The 23,090-nt window shown below is 44.5% G+C and overlaps 1 protein-coding gene and 1 long non-coding RNA gene across 5 annotated transcripts in view; one reads left to right on the top strand and one right to left on the bottom strand.

Moving 5' to 3' along the window:
• Positions 1-20: 20 nt before the first annotated feature.
• On the top strand, positions 21-21,357 carry LOC311606709. Of its 2 annotated transcripts, XR_014782414.1 has the most exons (4): positions 22-455; positions 9,646-9,964; positions 20,509-20,669; positions 20,760-21,357. It is a non-coding gene; the product is annotated as an uncharacterized lncRNA (long non-coding RNA). The 2 variants fall into 2 exon arrangements; XR_014782413.1 differs by lacking the exon at positions 9,646-9,964 and having other exon boundaries at positions 21-455.
• Positions 19,145-23,090, bottom strand: part of CLNK (cytokine dependent hematopoietic cell linker) — a 217,716-nt gene continuing 213,770 nt past the window's right edge. For all 3 annotated transcript variants that reach the window (XM_084798064.1, XM_084798063.1, XM_084798065.1), the window contains 2 exons: positions 20,647-20,813; positions 19,145-20,137 (listed from right to left, as the gene is read on the bottom strand). In XM_084798064.1, coding sequence (XP_084654190.1) covers positions 20,074-20,137; positions 20,647-20,813 — 231 coding nt within the window. In that variant the 3' untranslated portion in view covers positions 19,145-20,073. The remainder of the gene's footprint in view (positions 20,138-20,646; positions 20,814-23,090) is intronic.

Raw genomic sequence — 23,090 nt, 5'->3', positions numbered from 1 at the left:
CGCGTTGCAGTACCGGCAGAGGCCTGGGTGGTCGCCGCGGAGTCAGCGCTCCTGATTCCAAGCTGTAGGGCTCCAAGCTGTAGAGCTCCATCCCCGGCACACCTGGCTGCTCCGCTGCCACCTGCTGCGCAGATCCGAGCCCTTGTTCCCGAGTCTTCCAAGTCTGAGCCGGGGAAGAGCCGCGTGGCTTTATTTTCTTTACAAGGTCCTTCGAGTTGAGCATGTTTCCCTTGGGGATGACCCAAGATGCTCCTTGGGGCTCTTTTGGAAATCTCCAGACCCAGGTTGGCATGCAAAGAGCATAGGATGAGTTTTTGATCTGCCGCCTCTGAGCTGTCAGTTCCTGGAAGATTAGGTCCGTTTTGTTCCCGGAAGCCCCAGGATCTACCACAGTGACGGACACAGTGGCTTCCAGGGCAGGAATGCCAAAGCCATGAGCATTCCTTTGACCTACGGTATGTGAAACGCGGTAGGTGACAGGGGCCCTCCTTGGATAGATGCTGAGGCAGGTTCAGGTCCAGAAGGCAAGGAGAGTAAATGCAGGGGTGGTGGTGGATGTGGTGTTTATAGAAACCCAGTGAAATCTGTCCACACCATGGGCACAAGTTAGCACAGTCACATGTGGCTAGGGTTGTAGACATGCAGGATCTGGGGGACCTCTGGTCCACGGCTATAGGGAACATCTAGGCTCATCTCCGGGCTTTCTCTCACTGGTCATCGGTCCTTCTACAGAGCTAGTGGGCTAAGTTAGTCTTCTGCCTACCAGTCTTTCCAGGACCCTGCAATTTTAGGAATGGGCCTGAGCCTCTAGAGTCAGTTTTCTCTCTCTCTCTCTCTCTCTCTCTCTCTCTCTCTCTCTCTCTCTCTCTCTCTCTCTTTCTTTTGTTTTTTCGAGACAGGATCTCTCTGTGTACCCTGGACTCGCTTTGTAGACCAGGCTGGCCTCGAACCCACAGCAATCCTCTTGCCTTTGCCCCCCCCCCCCCCCCCCAGTGCTGGGATTAAAGGCGTGCGCCACCACGCCCTCCTCGAGTCAGTTCTTACTCTCCTCTCCTCACTATGTAGGTTTGCTTTCCTGTTGGCTCCTCTCTGCACTACTGGACACCAGACTTATACTCCTGCTACCCGGCCCCCAGGGCTCTGACGTGCTTCACCTTTGACCTTCCAACCCTAACATCACTTTCTCAGAGGCTTTTCTACACCTTCATTCTGTCTTGTCCCCGACATCACATCCTGTGTTCCATGTTATTCATGATTGTTAACAGCCCATTTTCCTGTTTGTTTTTTTCCCCCGCCTCCTTTCCTCCTCCACAAAATAAGTCACCCCTGATCTTGCTTACCCTCAGAGGGCCAGTACCTGAGTAGGAAGGCCTGGAACTTCATAGGATAGGGATCTCCCAAATTGAATCACCCTTTATAAATTTGGGGGAAAAAAAAAAAAAGAATACAGTTTGAGGCACCAGAGCATGCCCATATTTGGAGTTCCAGGTCAGAACCTGACCTCTGAGACCATACTTGATTCTGTCATCTTTAGAGTTTCTTGTCTGAGGAAATGGTTTTCTCCATCAGGTTGCCATGAGGATGAGATAGGCAAACTTTTGTAGAAAACTCTCTAGGGTGCTCCTATTGAGAGCTGAACATGGTCTCAGTATTGCCAGACTACAGGAACCAATACTCTGCAGATCTTGGTTGTTTAAAAAGACAAAGGTTTATTTTTCCAGTTATACTCCCTGCCCACCCTGGATTGACTGAAGATACGGCTTGTTAATCTTTCATTCGGCAACAGGGCTGACCAAGTAAGCAGCCACTGGTTGATGTGTGGCCAGCTGTTGGGACAGAGGAATGAATCTACCTTTATGGAATATCCTCACATTTAATTGGCCACAGTCAGTCACATGACCACATTAATCTGTAAGGAAGGGGTGGAGAATTTTAGTTCCTAACATTGAGCATTCCCACGTCTCTTTGTGAATACCATGAGGTGAACAAACCAGTGCCAACCCCAGGGAAGCCGATTATACACAGATGACTTGGCCTGGAGTTTTTCCTTGCTCTTGGGTGTAGCCCAGTTCTGCCCTGATTGCAGAATGTATGTGTTGGTGAGCAGGTCCTATGGCGTTCCCAAATAGTATTTTCACGTGCTGGACAGTACTGGATAGCAGGAGCCTCAAGACCAAACATGACATTTATCTTGCTCAACTTTCGTATACCAAACTCCATGGCTGGCATGTTATTTATTGAATGCTTTGTGGACTGTCCTGCAAATATCTTTTATGGCAGTAGAATTTATCTTTTCCATTTATTGGGAGCCCCTAGAAAACAATGTCCTAGGGTTACCACGCCTGGGATAAAACACCGTGAACCTTGGAGGAAAGGGTTTATTTGGCTATACTTCCATAGCACTGTTCATCATTGAAAGAAGTCAAGACAGAAACTCTAGCAGGGCAGGAACCTGAAGGTAGGAGCTGGTGCAGAGGCTATGGAGGGGTGCTGCTCACTGGCTTGCTTCCCATGGCTTGCTCAGCCTGCCTTCTTATAGACTCCAGGCCCACCATCTTAGGGCACCACCCATAATAATGGGCTCGGACCTTCCCCATCAATCACTAATTAAGAAAATACCTTACAAATGGATCTTATGGAGGCATTTAAAAAATGATTTATATATTAAATATGCATTGATGTTTTTGCCTGCATGCGTGTTTGTGTGAGGATGTCAGATCCCCAGAACTGGAGTTGCAGACAGTTGTAAGCTGCCATGTGGGTGCTAGGACTTGAACCTGGGTTCTCTGGAAGAGCGGCCACTGCTCTTAACTGCTACGCCTTCTGTCCAACTATTAAGGAGACATTTTTATCCGTTGAAGTTCTCTCCTTTTAGACAACGCTAGCTTCTGTCAAGTTGACATAGGACTAGCCAGCACAAACTATTTTGAACCACTCATCTATTTACAGAGGCCAGAAGGATGGGAGAGCATTGTTGCCTCAGAAACAGGCTGGAGAATGGCTTTGGAAGAGAAACTGGCTCTGCTAAGGAGAGTAGGATTGAAGGCTTTGGTAGCTGGAAATGGGGGAGGGGACGCTCTCACTTCCCATCCTGAAACTGAGTGTCTTAACTTCTTGTGCAAAGCAGTTCCCAGGGATTTGAGGCTCATAAAACTTAAAGAGGGAAGGCCAGGGGCTAAAGATGTGATGGAGGAAAAGAAAGTCTACACAGGGGACAGAAGGATGTTCTGTGGTTAACTTCCCAGGTTTCGTCGGCACAGACTTTTCAAACTACACTTTGTATAAGACCTTTTCAGTTTTGACCTGGTAAAATTTAGTGTTTATGATTATGCTGCAAGCTACCAAGTTTCTTTCAGTGAGCCCGTATCTGCGCTCCTCTTTGCCCCTAATGGAACCCCATGGCCAGCTATTTTTTGAAAACCCTGTGAATGAGAGCCAGTTGCCAAAGGTGGGAATTACTGAGGCAAAGAGATTCACTACTGTTTTCTAGGGCCTTAGAGACTAGTAGGATAGATCACTCCAGCTTGAGGCAGCAGGAGTTGCTTCGTATGCTAAGAAACACTAGAACTAACTGTGGCCAGTCAGAGCCCTTCCAAAGACTATTAACATACCAATGGCTCACTAAGAAACAGCCTGGGGCTCCTAGGGGACTGAACTGACAGTCTGGAAGCCTGAGTAGGTCTGACCTAGGTTCTCTGCATATAAGTTATGGTTGTCCCTAACAGTGGGAGTCAGGCTGTTTCTGACTGGTGCCTGCTTTGGGGGCCTTTTTCCTCCTACTGGGTTGCTTCACTGATAGGAGTGGACGCGCTTCGTCTTATTGTAACTTGTTGTGCCATGCTTGGTTGATGTCCCTGAGAGGCCTGCCCTTTTCCGAAGGGAAATGGAAGAGGAGAGGATCTGGGGGAGAGGGGAGGTGGGACGAGGGACTGGAAAGAGAGGAGGGAGCGGAAACTGTGGTTGGGATATAATAGAAGAGAGAAGAATACATTTAAAGGAAGGAAGGAAGGAAGGAAGGGACTCTCATGCTTGGGTAAGCCAAGATGGCAGCTCCTGTGCTCCGAGCTGCTCTGCAGGACCGGAGGAGCTGAGAGTCCCGTAGAGCTATGGGAGTCGGAGGCAGCTGAGCCAGACCCAGGGACCTCCTGATAATTCCTGTGGAGTCCGTGGATGAATACCATTTCATGGAGCACCTGTTCACCCTTACCAAAGTCCCAGAGCCACCAAAGCATAAACATTATCCCACCCACTCCTAGTGGATGGCAGCCTCTCAGGGATCCCCTTCCCAGCATGCCCTACTTTGCTTGGCGCTCCCAGCTCTACAACATCCCTGTCTACAAGGGCATCACACATGGCAACCTACAGATGACCGTGATTTGGAAGGTGGAAGGGGACATCTGGGCACTACAGAAGGATGTGGAAGAATTTTTGAGCCCTGCCTCTGGTTGCTGTTGGTACAGTGTGATCAGAAGAAGTCAGAGAAAGACACCTGTCACCCACCCTTTGAGTCAAGGCCTACTTTGATGAACAGCTTAAACTCTGGCTTCTTGAGAAAGGCTTCTGAGGCCTGATGATCAGCCCATGTGGTAGTGGCCTCCACAGACTGGCATCCAGAGAGGAAGTTGGAGTCTCTGGAATGGGATGCACAGAAAAGGGTGTAGTATCCAGGGCTAAAGGGCTTTGTTATCAGGACTTGCTTTCATAAGGGGGAAAAAGAACTCTATGTCTAAGTGTCCACTTGGGGAGAGCTGTCCAACACAGGAGTTCACAAGCAACAGTCATGCTAGCAAGGGAGACATTAACTGTTGTCCTTTTATGCGTTGTTGTGGTGGAAGTTTTAGGTTCTCAGTTATGTAAACATGCTTTTGTTTTAATCCCCGGTGTGGGATATGGGATTGGCCACAGCAGCAGACGATTTGCCTCATCCAGCTCTGAGAAGGGCATGGTCTTTGCCAGTTGCAGTTTAATTCTGAGGACTCTTGAGAAAGGAACAAATGTCAGCGTCTAGAGAGAGAGAGATTGGGAGGGTGGGATGGTCCTCCGAGGAAGAAGAATGCTGCTGTTACCCCCAGCTGCTTCTGGTTACTGTTGGTGCAGTGTGATGAGAAGAAGCCGGAGATATCCTCAAATGAAGACTGGACTTGCCCCCAGGAAATGCCGACCCTAAACATCAGGAAGTAGCCAAAGAGAACTATGTCTTCTCCCCACCAATCTTTCTGTCCTACATGGTGTTGGGGTGTTGGAAACGATTGGGGTGGAGAAGGGAGAAAGAGAACTAAAAAACCAAAATAAAATAGGTTGTAAAAATAAATAAATAAGAAAGAAAATAAAAGAAAGAGAGGAAGAAAGAAAAAAAGAAAGAAAGAGAAAGAAAGGAAGGAAGGAAGGAAGGAAGGAAGGAAGGAAGATAGAGGAACAGCCCTAGGGTGTCACAATGCTACTGCATTGTTTTAAGGGCTTTGTTTATCCTATTGAGTCTGTAATGTGCCAAGTGGGCAGGTAGGTAATGCTCACATCCAAGATGGCTGTGGTCACACCAAGCTGCATCCTCATCCTGCGCAGAAGGGCACCAGCACCCTTTGGACCACTGTAAATTATCAGAAGTCTGCCCACCACCCACCAAACATAATTGGTCCCAGGAACAGTGAAAGCAGAGTCTCGCTCCTGCCTCTGGATCTGTATCTTTCTTCCTGGACTCTGCTCCAGTTTCGTGCTTAGTACATAGCTTCTCAGAATGAAAGGCTAAAGGGCAGTCTTACTGGAAGCGAGGCACAATCACGTGGCTGAGTTCTAGTGAGTAGGGAATAAATGTAGTGTCCTTAAAAGAATAGGCATGTGTTGTTTTACTTTCTCCATCTTGCTGCCTTAAATAAAGGGATGAAGAGGTACATGATAGCTGGATCTGGAACAGACACCACAGACCGTGAAGTGCCATCTCAGTTGGTGAGGATGGCAGAGCTACAGGGTAGAGGGAGCCTGGGCCTCCTGCTAATCACGGAGTTACTATAATTTAGGTTGATTGCCACTTGCCATGCACTGATTACCTCCTTACAACTTCCTTCAGAGGGACATAAACTGCTATTTTGTGTAAAGTTGTGAACAAGGGAACTTACACATTCATTTTGCATAAGCCCCTGAAATTTGTGGATGCATTAACAACTGAAGATATATTTTACATATGGGTTCATTTTTTTCCCTCATTAACATTTTCTGTACCAATTGGGAAGTCTTTGACAATTCCAGGACACTTCATACCTGAAAATTTCACTCCTCTCAGCTACTAATAGTGAACATTGCCTTTGCATTTACATTGGAAAGGGTTAGGAGTGCAAACCTGCCATCCCATGGTTCAGGGGGGCTACCAGAATCCACATGCAGTGGACACCACATGTATAGAATAAGGTGTGAACATGGCAGAGCAAGGACTAGCTTTATGCTATCTTTGCTGTAGGTCTTAGAATGAAACACCCTGTCTAGATTTTACTGTTTAGTTCCCTACTGTTTAGTTCATCTCTGTTTAGCACAGCTGTGGTATCAACTCAGACAATGCCACCAACAATACACAGAGGACAGCAAATCAAATCGTTTAACAAATGATCCCATCTATCAGGAGGCTGTTGACAGGGGAACCCAGCAGTGGCTAGCTAGAGGTATGAGGCCCCATCCCAGTTATAGGTTCCGCTGTCTTTGGAATAGCACTACTGTCCTCGGGCCAGGGGCAGCAGCCCTGCCAGCTCTTCCAGCACAAAAAGCAGAGGCCTGTAGAACTCTTGGAAGTGAGGAACATTTGCTAGACATCTTAGAAATGCTTTCTTCCTCCTAGGTCACCGAACAGCACAGCATCACTGTGCTTCAGTTAGGACCAGAGCTGGCATCACGTGCTGGAGCCTGATGTAATCTACAAACCTCTGTGCTCTCCTCTCACTGTCATGACATTCTCAATAATTTTGGGACATGGGGCTCTATATTTGCTTTGCACTGGAGCCTGCACATTCTGTAGCCAACTCTCACTATGACGGCCTTGGACTGGAGGTGGGGACATCTCTGAAGAACGTGAGAAGAGGTGGATGGTTGCCCATGGTGGCAATAGTCTCCCACAGCTTTTGAGGATAGGAGGTTGGCTGGGTCCAATAAAAACTGATTACAAGGGCACATTTCAAGGAGATGCGCTGTGGTAGCAGCACTTGGAAAGTGCAGAGACTCATCAGACCCCACAGGGAACATTCATGTGGAGCTTTCAAATAGGCTAAGAGGTGGTTGAACAGGAGGGAGAGCTCAGAGAGGTTAGAAATTTCCAGAAGGAGCTCTCAGGGCTTGTTTAGTCACACAGCTCTGGAGCCACCATCAGGCTGTGAACCACCAAAATCCATGAGAGACGCTCTGCTCTCAGGGGATACCTCCCTCGTGAGTTTAGGAGGTCGTGCTGGAGAACGGCAGTGTTAACAACAAAATTCTCCTAGTTATTTGCACTGAGACCTAAGCAGATAAAAAGCCACAATCCAAAAGGTCTGAGTGAGACATGAATAAAACCTGCTCCCCAGGCGAGTTGTGCAGGTGACATTGCATGATACCGATTATATGAGATGAAAGGCAATTCATGCCCAACAGGCTTCACTTCTGTGCAATTTTAATTCATTAAATAGGAGCAATACTTATTTTTATGTATAAATTCTTCAATTTCAGCTTTTAGTTTAACACTTCTGAATCTTATCATAAGAAATTTGGATATGATTTTAGACTTCAGTTTCGAGGTGAAGTTGAGTTTCTCCAAATTTTACTGATGATTTCTTAGAAGTTCTAGAGGGCTAGTAGCAGAAAGCTTGTTCTAGGTGCTAGTTTGATCCATGGTAACACACACACACACACACACGCCACAGTGGCACATGTCTGTATGCTTGTAATCTTAGCACTTGTGAATGGGAGGCAGGGGGATTGGGAGTTCAAGGCCAGCCTGGACTACATGAGACCCTGTCTCAAGTAAACAAACAGGGAAAATGCTAGCTATGTTGTCAAAAGACAAGGGGGAAATGAGCTAAGATTTTGGTTTCTGTGTACATGGTTACATGTTGTGTGGGGGTAATATATGAATGCACACATGTGTATACAAGTTTTCTCACTCACATGGATGCATTCAGAAGCCTGGCATTGACATCTAGAGGTCTTTCCTCAGTTGCTTTTCCATCTTATTTTTTGGAGACAGGGTCTCCCACTGAGCCAGAAACTAGCTGTTTTGGCTAGGTTGGCTGGCCAGTGAGTCCTGGGATCTTCCTGACTCTAATCCTCAGAGCTGAGCTGAGGCACAGTGCACACCATTTAAATAGCTCAACATTTATTATCTCACTGTTACTTTTGTGATACGAGCACCTTAAATTTACCTATTGAGGGGATAATAATTGAGATGTAATCTGAATAAATTATTTAAATAAAAAATTAACAAAACCCATAAAAACAAAACAAAACAAAAAAACCTATCTGGTCTTTAACCACATCAGAGACTTGAGAAGGAATAAAACTTAATTACCTGAGTATACAGGGAGTGCAGGACACAGCTTCCCAAATGAGAAGATGACAGAGACAGTTTGCTGCCTGAACAGTCACCCAAAACTCTCTATAACGTAGGATCATCATCATTGGCCCAATATATCTGACAGACATATTTATGAGACACCAACTATTGAGGACTTGCTTAACCTGTCTTAGCAGATTTTGGCCATTGACTTTGCCTGCATCCAAGCCTGCCTATTTTTAGGCAGAATTCTGTCTGTAGTAGAAACGAGGACATTTTGTCTAGTGGCTTCTTTTGCCACATTTGAAGCCATTTCCACAAGGAGGTTCTTTGGTGCTCATCATCTTCTTTGAGGTAGGCTGGGTGTTGCTGGAAGTTAACCTGTCTCAATGTCAATGAGTCTTTAAAATAATAAAAACATGTTTAGATGCCAGAAGAAAAGAAAAGAAAATTCCCAGTATAGCCCAATTTAACCATAGCCTTTATGTTAAACACTAGGTCTCTAATTTGTTCTTCATATCTGATTGTTTATTTGGTTAAATTTACCTATTTCTTTCGACTCTGCCCCCAGACATTAGTAACTTCTTCACTTCATCTCCTCTTGGGTTTTTTCCTCCATCTTTTGTTTATTTCACCACTCCCTTCTATTTAAGAATCTACATGGAGATGCTATTACGTGGTAGTTTTGGACTTTCTTCTCTTTGAAGCTTATTATAGTTAGCATGAACCCCCAGGTTTACCTATTCAGTGCCAAGTGGCAGGATCTCTTTAAAAAAATGTTGCATTTTAGCTAATTTTATTTCTAATCTAATTTTATTTCTGTTGTTGTGATAAAATACTCTGACACTAAGCAGCTTAGAGGAGAAAGGGTTTATTTTAGTTCACAATTCCTGGTTATATTCCATGATAGCAGGGAAGTCAAGGTGTCAAACTTTAAAACAGCTGGTCATATCACATCCATATTTGGAAACAGATAGAAATGAATGCATGCATGCTTACTTAAATGCTTGCTTGCTTTGTTTGTGCTCAGCTTGATTTCTTTTCATGCTTACACAGTTCCGTTAGCTAGTAAGTGGTGTCACACATGCCGGGCTGGGTCTTCTCACATTAATTAACTTAATTAAGACCATTCCTCATAGAAATGCCTATAGGCAAGCCAGACATGGTGATGCACACCTGTAATCCCAGTACTCTGGGAGGCAGAGGTTGGTGGATCTCTGTGAGTTTGAGGCCAGCCTTATCTACAAAGTGAGTCCAGGACAGTCAAGGTCACACAGAGAAACCCTCTCTCAAGAAGAAGTGGAGGAGGAGGAGGAGGAAGAGGAAGAAGAAGACAAAGAAGAAGAAGAAGAAGAAGAAGAAGAAGGAGAAGGAGAAGGAGAAGGAGAAGGAGAAGGAGAAGAAATACCTATGGGCCAACTCGATGTAGACAATCCTTCATTGAGACTCTCTTCTCAGGTGATTTTAAGTTATGTTAAGTTGATATATTACAAAGCATATATATATTTCTCAGCACCGCATCCCCCCTCCCCCACTGATTAATTGTGGCTTCCAAATACTGGCTATTAAGAATAGATGAACATGGAATACAAAAATCTTTATGAGATGGTGTTATCATCTCCATTGGTTATATACACAGAAGAAATACAGATGAGTCATGTGAATTCTACTTTTTATTTCTTTAAAAGTTTCTATACTGTTTTCCATAGTGGCTACGGTGGCCTACATCCCCATCAACCATGCAGAGGAAAAAACGTTTATTATCTGTTGTCCTTTTGGTCATAGTCTTCCGAGGGAGTATGGAGTGGCATTCGCAGTGGTTCGAGTGTGCTTCCTCATAGCCAGCAGCACAGAGTGCCTTTTCATGCATCCATGGCCACTGGTACTTCTTCACTCGAGAAACTTCTCTTCCAGATCTTTTGTCCATTTTTCAGTTTGTTTACATTTCTGAGTTGGGAGGGCTTTTTATAATCTTAGATATTAACTCCATATCAGACAGCTTTTTTAGAACATTTTTTCCAATCCATAGGATACCCACTTTGAATTTATTTTGTGCATAATAATCTAGTATAGTACTATGTTGCTTTAATATAAAAAATTAGCTAGATATACATTCTAGGGCATTGTTCTCCTATAAGCACAGGATAATTTCATACACTTCTTCAAGATGCTCTGATTACATAACACACTACCATAGGTCCAGGAGCAAGGGTACAATCCGCAAAACCCTATTAAAATAGACACATGATTCTGCAGCATGGGTAAATTCCTGTTAATTTAACCAATCCTTTGTTGTTGTTTGTTTGCTTACTTTTTGAGACATAGTTTCTTTTATATAGCTTTGGCTGTCCCGGAACTCCTTATGTAGACCAGGCTTGCCTTGAACTCACAGAGATCAGCCTGTCTCTGCTTCCTGAGTACTGAGTCTAAAGCAACACCACACCCAGTCTTTAATTAAACTTTTCTTAGTAGATTTTACTTATGTGTTTCCATGGGCAGGTAACACTTTAATGAACACTTGTGATGGCCTGTCTTCATTGTCAACCTGATTGCAATTAGAGTCACCTGGGAGACACATCTCTAGGTATTTCTGTGAGGGTGTTTTCAGAGAGGTTTGACATAGGAAGGAAGGTCCACCCTAAACGTGTGGAGCATCATCCCATGGGCTGGAGGCACAGAATGAATGATGGGGAAAAGAGAGAAAGCCGGAGGAGCACTGCATTCTCTCTGCTTCCTGAGTGGACACAGCGTGGCCAGCGCACTCATGACCGCTACCCTCATGATTTCTCTGCCATGAGATGGACTTCACTCCTTGAACCACAAGTCCAAACCTTTCTCTTGGAAGTTGCTTTTTGTCATATGTGGTCTCTGTGATGAGGAAAGTAACCAAAACATCACTCTTTGTGTTCTTCCTACTTCTGTAACTATGATTTTAATTTTATACAGCCTAATTTTATGGACTAACTTTTCAGAAGTAGAAAGAGGATCTCTATCTCTATCTGTCTGTCTGTCTGTCTGTCTGTCTGTCTGTCTGTCTGTCTATCTATCTATCTATCTATCTATCTATCTCTCTCTCTCTCTCTCTCTGTGTATGTGTGTGTGTGTGTGTGTGTGTGTGTGTGTGTGTGTGTGTGTGTGTGTGTAGCTTTTGGTTTGAAGGTTTTGTAGGTAGATTGGTGTTCCCCTCCCACCACTATAGGTCCTGCCTGACTAGAAAGTGGCCTCCTACATCTCGTGTCCCCTGCTGCTAGGAGGCTCAGCTACAGCGACATCCCATATCTTCCCTGTAGCCTACCCTGTTGCAGGTCTCCGGCTTGTCTCAGTGATGACCCTACCTTCAGTTTCCTTTTTCTCTCCAGGCCCTCAAAATTCCCATCCCCACTCTCCCTACATCTGATACACGCCCCCCCCCCCATTTCCACCCCGACACCCTCTCCTATCCAGTTCCCTCTCTTCTTCCTCTTCTACTGTCTATTCTATTTCCTTATCTGTGTGAGATCCAAGAAGGACCACCCTTGGGCCCTCCTTGTTAGGTGCAATAATTCTAATGTCCACTGTTAGGATAAATTTATACCGCCTACCATCTCACCCATCTTTCACTCCCCAACCCATCTCCTTAACTTCTTGACACTTGTTGGGTGAATGCCAGTAGAGCCATTGCTGCTTTAACAGGCATGTCCCTGATCACCCCGAACCTGTGCTTGCTGCATCTGTCCATGAACAGCAGGCTTTCCTAGCTTCCCTGCCCCCTGCCCCCTTGCTAACACCCCCCTCCCCCCAGACAAGGTCTCTCTGTGTTAGCCTTGGCTGTCCTGGACTCGCATTGTAGACCAGGTTGGCTTCGAACTCACAGTGAACCGCCTGCCTCTGCCTCCCGAGTGCTGGGATTAAAGGCGTGCACTACCACGCCCAGCCTTTTCTAGCTTTTATCAGGGCTTCCTTATAGAAAGGACGCTGTCTTCTCTTCCCCATCTTTGGCAGTCAGCCATTCCCGACATGTTTTTTTAAATTAAACCTCTCCTCCTTCTAACATGCAGTACTGTTTAGCACATACTCAGTTTCCTGTTTGTGGATTTTATACTACTTTTTGGTTACAATGGCTTTGTATTTTAAATTTTTTTTCAAAGCTGGGCATACTAGCACATACCTTTAATCCCAGCACTCAGGAGGCAGAAGCAGGTGGATCTCTGGGGGTACAAGGCCTGCCTGATTATATAGTGAATTTCAGAACCACCAGAACTACGTAGTGAGACCCTGCCTCGGAGGAGGTGTTCTAACACAGCATTGGCTTGTACCCCATTTGCCAACAGTCTCTTTCATATGGCCATTTTCCTTGGAGATTCTTTGATATTTATTCTCTATAGGAAACATGATGTTTTTACCTTTTCAAGCTGAAGGACTGCTGATTTGATCTAGCATTTTTTTTTTAAATTACTGCTGTGTTATCATTTTCAGTGACTTTTAATTCTCAGGAAGGAGAGCAGCCACTGAGAACTGCTAAAGATGGGCAGGGTGTTCCAGTGTGCTTGGTACAAGGGCCAGGCGAAAGAGGCTGCAGAGCAGCAGAGAATCCATCTGTCTCTACACTAGAGGGTGTGACATGCCCAGCTCCAATCCTTTCATCTCTCAGCAACCCTGTGCCTATGCATCAAAGCTGCCTGCAGACTCTACCCTTTGGGAACAAATCCCATACCCATCCTCAGTAGGGTTTTTGGTGCTTGAGGGGAGAACGCATGGTTTGCAGCTGTTGGGTGGCACGTCCTTATGTGCCTGGGGAAACTCTCAGGTTTGGAGTTCAAAGGGTGGAGGCGGGGACGGCACCGAGGCAAGCGATTGTTAGAGGAGTCACGAATGCAATAGATAGACAGATGGTGGCACACAGGCTCTGAACAGGGTTCAGGCCCATGAGGCAGTGCAGTGGGGGTGGGGTTCCTTCTTAGAGGCCTCTGGGGAAGGTTCTGTGCCAGGTGGTTCATGGATAGTGCAGACTGTCCCTGACTCCTGGAGACAATGGAGGGACTCTGATTTATTTATGTGCTCATCTAGTTATGATTGTTATTATACTGGTCTCATAAAAAGAGTGCAGAACTCATTTTCCTCCTCTCTCTCTCTCCTCTCTCTCTCTCTCTCTCTCTCTCTCTCTCTCTCTCTCTCTCTCTCTCTCTCTCTCAAATTGATAAGATCTATCATGGTCTAGAGTACAGCTTTTGTGGCAAAGCTTCTTTTTCTTTTTTCCCCCTTTCTTCACTTTGAATATCTACATTTCTTCTTCTATTTATTTTGTCTGTGAAACTGCAGTTTTCCACTTGGCTAGTTTACCTGTGTTTCTGATCCTCCTGTCTTGTGCCATTAGCATCTGTGGAATCTATTGTGTTGTCTCTTCTTTTGTTCTGTTAGTAGGTTGCGTTTGGTTGCTTGTTTATTTTGAAAGGGTTGCCAGCATTAGGCTAACAAACACTATTGGCCTCATTACTTTAAACTTTTACTTAATTCTGCTCCTTATTTTTTTTTCCCTTTGTGCTTAGTTTATGTTTCTTTGTAGTTTGTGGTAGAAAGTATGTTGCTTAATGGTAGGGTACTCTTCGCTATTGTGTACAGTTAAAGCTATAAATTCTTGCCTTCTTTCCTTCCTTTTTTTTTAAAATATGGAATTATCCATAAATTTGCATGTCTTCCTTGTGCAGGGTCCATGCTAATCTTCTCTGTGTTTTTCCAGTTCTGGCCGGTGGGCACCCAAAGTGAACACAGCTACGAATTCTTATATTAAATCTTTATGTAAAGGATTGTCACATCCCTTAAATTTTGGAGTGTAACATTTGCTCTGCTGTGACATATTGTAATGTTCTTTTTAAAAATTTCCTTTGCCTATAAGTAATAAGGAAGTGTATTGCTTTATTTATAAACAGTTGAAGAATTTTCTACTAATTTAGTTTTCTCCCCGCAAAGAAAATAATTTGTGGGTTTTTCTTTTTTTGTAGGATTTTAAAATTTACTGAGATTGCTTTAGGTCTCAGAGGATGATCCCTCAGGTGCCTTGGTCTGTGTGGAATAGGGGAATATATGCACTCTGTAACTGTCTCAGGAATGAGTTGGTAAATGACACTTAGACCTCAGTGGTTGAAAGTGATGGAAACAATTCCTACGTCCTTACCATTTTCATTTTCTCACCTAATTGTCTTGTGTGTTAAGATTTCCAACTCTCACTGTGATTTTTGCCTATTTTTCCTCCCAGTGTTGTCAGGGTTTCATTCTATGAGGCTGCTGACTTAGGCAGCATTCTGACTTCCCATGACATGTCTTCTGTCTCTTGGGGATGTGTAGTATGATTCTCTGCATCTTCTTCTTCAGCGTCCTGGATCTTTCTCTTATGCTCTTTAATTTTATTTTTCTGGGTTGCAGCGTTTCTTTCACAGTGGAAGCTTTCTCCCAAGTGTGTGGCCCTTCAGGTTTAAAAAGCAAGGCATAGGAAGGTAGACTGAAGCAGGTCTGTGTGTGAGGTTTCCCTGCAGCCCAGTGGGAGGGGTCTGGTTCTGCCACCATGGACCAGCTGTGTCAGGACCTGCAGAAGGACTGAGTTCTCTTGGCTCATGGTTGAAATTCTTTTAGTCTTTCTGGGAGCCCAGTGTTTACTAGGGGTTGGTGCAGCAGACACAGGGAGGAGAACTAAGCCCTACTGTCCGGCACAGTTGCAGCTGAATCTTACAGGCCTAATTTGAAGCATTCCCTGAAGCTGTTTTCTTTCTGTGGCCATCATAGCTAGGCGGGCTGAGTTAACCTTTGACCCTTGCTAAGGAAATGTTCGACATAATGGGCTCTTAGGATTGTAGATAAAACTCTTTTTACCCTTACCCCTTTACCTGCATTTAATGGCAAGTCATTATGTCAAACTTCCACATTTTTGTTTTGTAAATCACCTTGTATTTTTCTTACTTTCACCGCTTTTTGGCCAGTGGTTCTCAACCTGTGGGTCTCGACCCCTCAGGGGACTAATCACTCTTTCACAGGGGTTGCATATCTGATATCCTACATATCAGATATTTACATTATGATTCATAACAGTAGCAAAATTATGGTTATAAAGTAGTGACATAATTTTGCAGTTGGCTGGTCAGCATAACATGAAAAACTGTATTAAAGGGTCATGGCATTAGGAAGGTTGAGAACCACTGGGCTAGGCTAACACTGATAACTGTTCTGACAACCCTACACTCAGCAAGGCTGAATGGCTTAACTTTCAGGCCTGGAGTTTTGTTTTTTGTTTTGTGTGTGTGTGTGTGTGTGTGTGTGTGTGTGTGTGTGTTTCTCTAAGTTGTTTATGCCCTTTGTCTATACATGTCATATTGTTTAATTGCCTTTTGGCTTTGCCTGACTTTTGCAAACATTTGCAATTTTGATGTAATGAATCTATCAATCTTTTTCCCTTTATGATTTATGTTTTCATCTTGCTAAAGAGCACCTTCTCTATCCCAGAGTCATAAAAATTATTAGATGAGAATACAGGACTCAATTCCAACTTTGCTTGCAGCTATTTGATTTATATAGAAAATATTTTGTTATGACTTGAAGGAGAGACATAATTACAGTTTTTTTTTTCCTGGTCAAAGAGTCAGTTTCCCTAGAACTATTTAATGACTCACCTGTCCCTTCCCTGAGGATGCTGCCTCTGTTGTCTTCATCTAACCCCCCTCCCCCACCAACACACGGCCATTGCTTGGCTCCCCAAAGCTTAGAATAGTGTTCTTAGGATATAAGGTCCCCACATGGACTAAGCACTTTCCTAATTCTAGGGGTACCCTTCAAGCCCTTGCTTGAACCATCTCTGCCAAATCTTCCCTGGCCACATCTCCCATGAGTCTGCTCCCTCTAACCAGGACAGGGACAGACAAGGAAAGGTCTTACAAATCTATTATTCTGTCTTGCATGGATTTGTTAGTTTGTATACTTCTTTTTAAAAGATTGCTTTGTAGAAAAGTATAGCTGAAGGGGGTGGGGAGCAAACAAACAAGACACATTTAATGTGTACGTATGGGTATACTTGAGAGCATGCATACATTTCTGAAACCATGACCACAGTCAAGGTAATAAACATATCAATGACTCCCAACCCCTGCCCCCAGCCCTCCCTCCTTTCATAGTAAGAATATTTAACATTTATAGTCTTTTAGGTGTGTAATACATTATTATTGACCACAGGTATGGTGTGGTAAAGTACATCTCTACAGTTACTCATCTATACAACTAAAAGTTTATACACATCACTATGTGCATTGTCCATCCATTTCATCCCATGTTGTTGCCTGTAGCCAAGTTTCTTTATTATGGCAATAGAATGCTTCCTTCTGGGGACTTAGGACACCTCCTTCTGACATATGCTTTTCTCCAGTGATGAACATTTAGTCTGACTTTTGTTGGTTTGCTTTGCTTTTTTGAGACAGGGTTTCCTCTGTGTAACAGCCCTGGCTATCCTAGATTCACTTTGTAGACCAGGCTGGCCTTGAACTCATAGGCATCCACCTGTGTGTGTCACTATGCCTGGTGACAGGTGGTTCTTAACAATACCAAAATCCATTCTGTATTCAGCAATCTGTTGGTACAGAAATTTTGTTTTAATCTTTGCTGTTGTGAACAATTTCTAGCCAAACACAGAACTGAAGACAGATCTTCAGGGTCCTCCCTTCAGTACTTGAAGATAGGCACTCAGGAGTTAGCCTGCTGAATCTAAGGGTATTTCTCTTTTTAGTGTTTGGGGAGACTCTATTGTCTTTTATCAGCACGTCAAGTTCCTCGCTGACCTAACCCCCTTGCTAATCATTTTATTTGTTTATCTTGGATAATTCGGCAACAATTTGCCTGACTCTGAGCTGTGAGTCACATGGCTTTGTGCTTTTCTCATCTTTATCCCTAGAATCTAGCACAGTACTCTCATGCCAAGAGTTGTTCTAGAATTATTTCTCAACTTTGTTCTAAGTATGATTTCCAAAGTGCTTCAGGGGCAGAAACCCATGGAACAAAGAAAAACAAATGATGCCTTGAATCGCACTCTTCACTCAGTTTCAGAGACTGTAATAACATCGGGTTATAGATTTGCTTTCATTTAAGTTAGCAAACTGTAAACTTCAAATAGTAAAAGGCAGATGGACTGAGCTGGAGCACATATTACGAAGGCTAAAACAATAGCTGTATGAGCATAATGTAAATCATATATAGTATTGGCTATCTTTACACATTGTCTGTGTTCACACACATGATAATAACTATATTGGACAATGAATGAAGTTTGGCCTTTTCATCATAATTAGAATGGATTCAATTCCTTATAGCTATAATGTAGTTACTCAGTTGCTTTCTTCTCCCCCAACTCCAACCTTTCTCTCCGCAAAGAAGTTTCCTCTCAACTAAGTTGGTGAAATATTTCCTGGTTTCAGTACTTGTTGAAGTAACTTTAAAGGAGTTTTCTTAAAATATATAACATTATCTTCACCCCAAAGATCTCAACACTATATTAGCACAGAGATGCAAAAGAGGAATGGGAAACCAACTTGGCATACCTATCTATTCGGGGCCCTTACTTGTCTGTCTCTCTCACTCACTCCAATGTCTCCAGCATCTACAGCAGCACCTAGCAACAAGGGCACATACAGCATGCAGCTGCAGCGATGACAATGACACATGAGACACAGATTCAGACTTTATGTATATGTGGTTTGGAATAAATCTCTGGGACACACAGGTGCTATAATCATACGAAGATGAAATTCCACCATCCTTCTGAGGCTAGGCGTCAAGTGGCATTTTAAAAATGGAAAATTAGATAATAGTTGGAAAGATCAAATCACTAGGGTGCTATCCACCACTGAATTTTCAGCTAGGGATCCAATAAAGCCAATAAACAGAGAAGAGAAGAACTGGACTTACCAGCCCCTGACTTAGTCACAAATATGTCATCATTAGATCTTGCCAAAGTGTTAGAAGTATCTATTGTTATGAATGAAATACATTCAATTTTCATATGCTATTCTTTCTTCATCTATTGCACGCAAAATACCCTTATTGTCACAGATACTGAAAATAGTAAACACAGGCATGTTGACCAGCAATTCAGTGGCCAAGTCCCTGGCAAGTACTTTCTGTGTCTGTCTGTCATCGAACTCAAGGCTCAGATATCCGGTCAAGGAGTTGGCATGGGGAGGCACCCGGTCCCGGCCTTTTCTGCTCAGCATGACGCTTGAGTCTATGGGCAAACTCTGGTTTAGATTGTATTACAGAACGGATGTGACTCTCCAGGGATGTGGCTCAGCCTTACAAGGTTTCTGCTGTCCCTTTCCCTTTTCTCCTCCTCCTGTGGCAGCAGGAAGCACAGTCCCATCTCCTCTGCTCATCCCCCTTTGTCTAACTCTAGGAGGTGCTTTGCCATCGGCTCCTGCCCATCTGATGCATTGCTTCCCCTTGGCCTTGTGAAGCAACACACAAAGCAGGTGTGTGTGGACAGATGCCAAGAGCCTTCCAGGAGAGTGCCTTGTCTGCCATTTTATAGAAGAGACAATGCTGGGAATTGCTTGGTCTGTTTTCACTTCTCTCTCTCTCTCTGTCTCTCTGTCTCTCTGTCTGTCTGTCTGTCTCTGTCTCTCTGTCTCTCTGTCTGTCTGTCTGTCTGTCTCTGTCTCTCTGTCTCTCTGTCTGTCTCTGTTTCTGTCTCTCTCACACACAAAACACACACACACACACACACACACACACACACACACACGTGGTTTTACGTAATCCAGGCTGTCCTTGAACTTGCTATGTAGCCAAGGATGACCTTGAGAATCTGATCCTCCCTCCTCTATCTCCCACGTGCTGAGATTATAGGTGTGGCGCACCACTACAGGGCTGGGGATTTAACCTGGGGCTCAGTATGCATTCTACTAACTTAACTACACCTGTCCTCTGTCTGGTTTTATTTCTTCATGAAAACTCAAATTGCATAAATGCTGCATGAATCTTACATGCAGTGTTTGCTGATAATTGAAGTCATGGCATATGGCATGCGTATTTATTTCAATGGCACCTCATTTGGTGAACTTAATGTACTGTAAGAGTTTAAGGTGGATAAATATGCATTTTAAAGCCTCTCCCCCTCCTTCCTTTCTTTCTTGCCTCCCTGCTGCCCTCCTCTAGCTCAATTTAAATATTCTAGAGTGGGCAATATATCTCGAATGAAGCAGTGACACAGAGCAGGCAGAATGGTTTGCGGTCCAGGCTCGCTTCTTATACTAAATGAGAGCGGTACCTTCTTTGAATGCCCACTGCCTTATCTGCATTATGAAATAGAAACACATGCAAATCGTCTCTCCTGAGAAGAGACAATACCATGATGTGCTGTGCCGCTGTGAGCATCAGTACCCATCTGAGGACAGCTTTCCTCTTCCGCTCAGTGGAAATGTACCATTAAAATATTTAAAATGTTTTCACTGTTGCTCACACGAATGCTTGCTTTATCGCTGGAATGAGCCAGGAGTCTCTGACTTCCACTGAAGTCATCGTTCGCAGAGGAGGCCGAAGTTTGGGCCTGTGGCCTCTTCATGTCATAGCCCACATATTTCTGCTCTGTCTCCAAGCTGGAATTCTTCCTCACACCACACCTCATCCCTGTAATTGAATTTCTAGGATTACAGATAAGTAGAGCTAACTATTCACTACCATTGTCAGCATCTAGGACCATCCAAATATTAGCGTCCTAGGCCAAGAGGTTATGAAATACAGTCAGCCTGATGTCCTGAACAGAGCAGCACTTTGGGGATCTCCTGCCGGCTGCAAACGCTGAAGCCGTCAGATCTTGTCACGTTAGCTACTCATCACTAATATATAACAGCCACAGCTGTAGTTTTTCTGTTTAGAAAATACTTCTTAAAAGCTAGGTTTACTTTGTGCAGGTTATAAATATTTCTTCCATGACTTAAGCTTTCAAGTCATAATCAAGCTCTCATGTTCCATTACAGAATACTTTTTTTTTTTTACAGTCAAAAAAGTCATCCTTTGAAGACACAGAAAATAATAATTTGAGATAAATGCAGATGAAAGAAGCACTGAGTCGGCTGAGCTGAGGATGAGACAAAGCTCCGGCTACTAACGTGGAAACATCTGGCTGGCCTACTTACTCATGGAGAACCTGGCCAGAGTAGTGAGTCAGGAAGCGCCTGGTGAGAGGCAGAGTCTGGGTGAGGTAGCATTGTTCCTTGTGCACTCCAGCCTTGTCTTTCCCGTCTATTAGGACAATGGGAAAATACTTGTAGTGTTCGATGATGTCTTCCACAGAATCAAACATCTGAAACACAGGAAGCAAAGCGAACACTTTTGAACACATCTGCTGCCTGTAAGGTGCGGTGGACCACTTTCGTAAGCTTGGCATAGAGAGATGTGCTAGAAGGTGACATAGATGTTATTGTTCTGAGATAGAGTCTCACCCTGTAGCTCAGCCTGGCCGGGTACCCACTCTGTAGCCCAGACGGGCCTTGAACTTGCAGCAGTCCTATTTGCCTCAGCCTCCCTCAGGAGGCTTAGCACTGTAGGTGGCAGCCAGCATGGCTGCCTGTTTCACTTTGTTTTGAGGATGTAGCAAGCAAGCGATTGAAGGCCGAGTAACAAGCACAAGGAGATGACAAGGGGGAACCAAAGTGCTTGTGGACCACAAGTGAGCCTCACGGTAGCTCTTGAGATTCATGTCCTCAGAGTTTGCCCAGGTTAGACCGCCTAGCTCAAAACCCTCCCTGCTCCATCACTGCCTTCCTACCCCATGCCTTGTATGGATTATGTGTGAGGTCACTGCAAATAAAGGCCACGAGTTTAAAGCCTGGCTGTCCTGCCATCTACTAGCTGTGCGACCTGAGGCCAACTTCTTGCAGTCAGTTTCTCTGTGTACAAAGGACAGCATTTGGAAGAAAGCCTTCCCCACATTTCAGCACACAGCAGGGAGGGGGAGGGGGAAGAGGTAGGGGAGGGGGAGGGCAGAGGGGAGGCAGTAGATGTGAAACCAATGGGAAGCCTTTGGAGGAAAGGGAGGTTTTGAATTTCACATCCAATTTCAAACCAAGGATTTTCTTCCTTTTTGCTTACAGTCAACAAAGCAGCCAATGCAAAGAACCTTTCTGTGCAGAGCTTGTCCATTGAATGGGTTCACAGCCAGTTAAGGGAGATCTCTTTCCTGGCAAGTAATCAGTCTGATGTCAACAGCTTCACCGGCCTACTACCTGGGTACTTTCTATGAAACCGCAGTATTAGGGAAGTGAGGCAGGTGCAATGAGCCACTCTCCCGTCCCATTCTTAGCATCGCTAGTGCTGTACCCACAGCTGCAGTGCCGCCTGAAAAGGCCGGGACAAGAGCCTGTAATTAAGCTCCTATTTTTATCTTAGATTTCCCCCCAGGAGAACGGCAAATGTCAAGTGTCCTAGTATTAGATACTAAAGTCTGTTTAAATCTTTTGTGTCTGTGCAAACTGTAGACAGCAGTTTCTTTTCTTTTTCTTCCTTGTTAGAAAAGCAGAAGGAAAGAGGAAGGGAGGGAGGGAGGGACAGAGAGAGGGAGGGAAAGAGAGACAGAGAAAGAAAAGGATAAAGAAGACAGGGAAAGTGAGAAAGAAACCTCCAGGTTATTGTCAATCTGTCTTTTAGTCGTAAAAGCTTACATTGTCAGGTAAGCATCTACCATCATTTTTAGAAGCTCACAGCTTCTCAGGGGTTTGTGTTGAGAGGTGTGGGTACCCACAGAATGGTTGCTGATCCACTCTATTGTGAGCTAAATGTTGTACCTTCAATATATTCATGCTTATAACCTAGACTCTATGCCCATTACGCTATGTGTTGAGAGCTTCAGTGCCATTTTATTTGGTAAAATATACTCTTGAGGGGCTGGGGAGATGGCTCAGAGGTTAGGAGCACTGACTGCTCTTCCAAAGGTCCTGAGTTCAATTCCCCGCAACCACGTGGTGGCTCACAACCGTCTATAATGTAACCTGATTGCCTCTTCTGGCCTGCAGGTGTTCATGTAGACCACTGTATGAATAATAAACAAATACATTGTAAAAAAATATACCCTTGAAGGAGGGAGCTCATCCCCAGGTTATCATCAGGAGGGGGACGGGTCCTCGACATAGTCATGCGTCAGTGAGAGAGTCTAATCAGAGGGAAACCTGCGTTTCCCATGAGGTGGACCGCCCAACTCAACGACCTCCCAGGTTTTTGTTTTGGGGACACATGGCTTTGCTTGCCCTTTGTGCTGGCGAGAATGGCAGACAGGTAGCCCCTTCCCTGGATCTGGCCCAGGTGCTTCTTATAAAGCCCATATGGTATAGTCCTTGCCATTGCCTGAAGGCTCAAGGAAAGGGCTTTCCAGTGTCAGTTCAGGTGAGATCAGATGCTTCATAAGCACCTGGCGCTGTGTCCCTGCCATGGCATTTTCATGATGTCATTTCACACTCAGATAGCACCTGTGAGTTAGGAGATACTGTCTTCCCATGCAGTATGATGCTCACCAGATAGATGAAACTAAGAGAAAATGAATACTATCCCCAGAAGCCCTCTTCCTCATCATGTGCCTCCTGATGAA

Source organism: Acomys minous (assembly GCF_964271855.1).
Source record: "Acomys minous genome assembly, chromosome: 10".
Taxonomy (NCBI): domain Eukaryota; kingdom Metazoa; phylum Chordata; class Mammalia; order Rodentia; family Muridae; genus Acomys; species Acomys minous.
The sequence above is the reverse complement of the archived record's forward strand: the minus strand, read 5'-3'. Positions and strand labels throughout refer to the sequence as shown.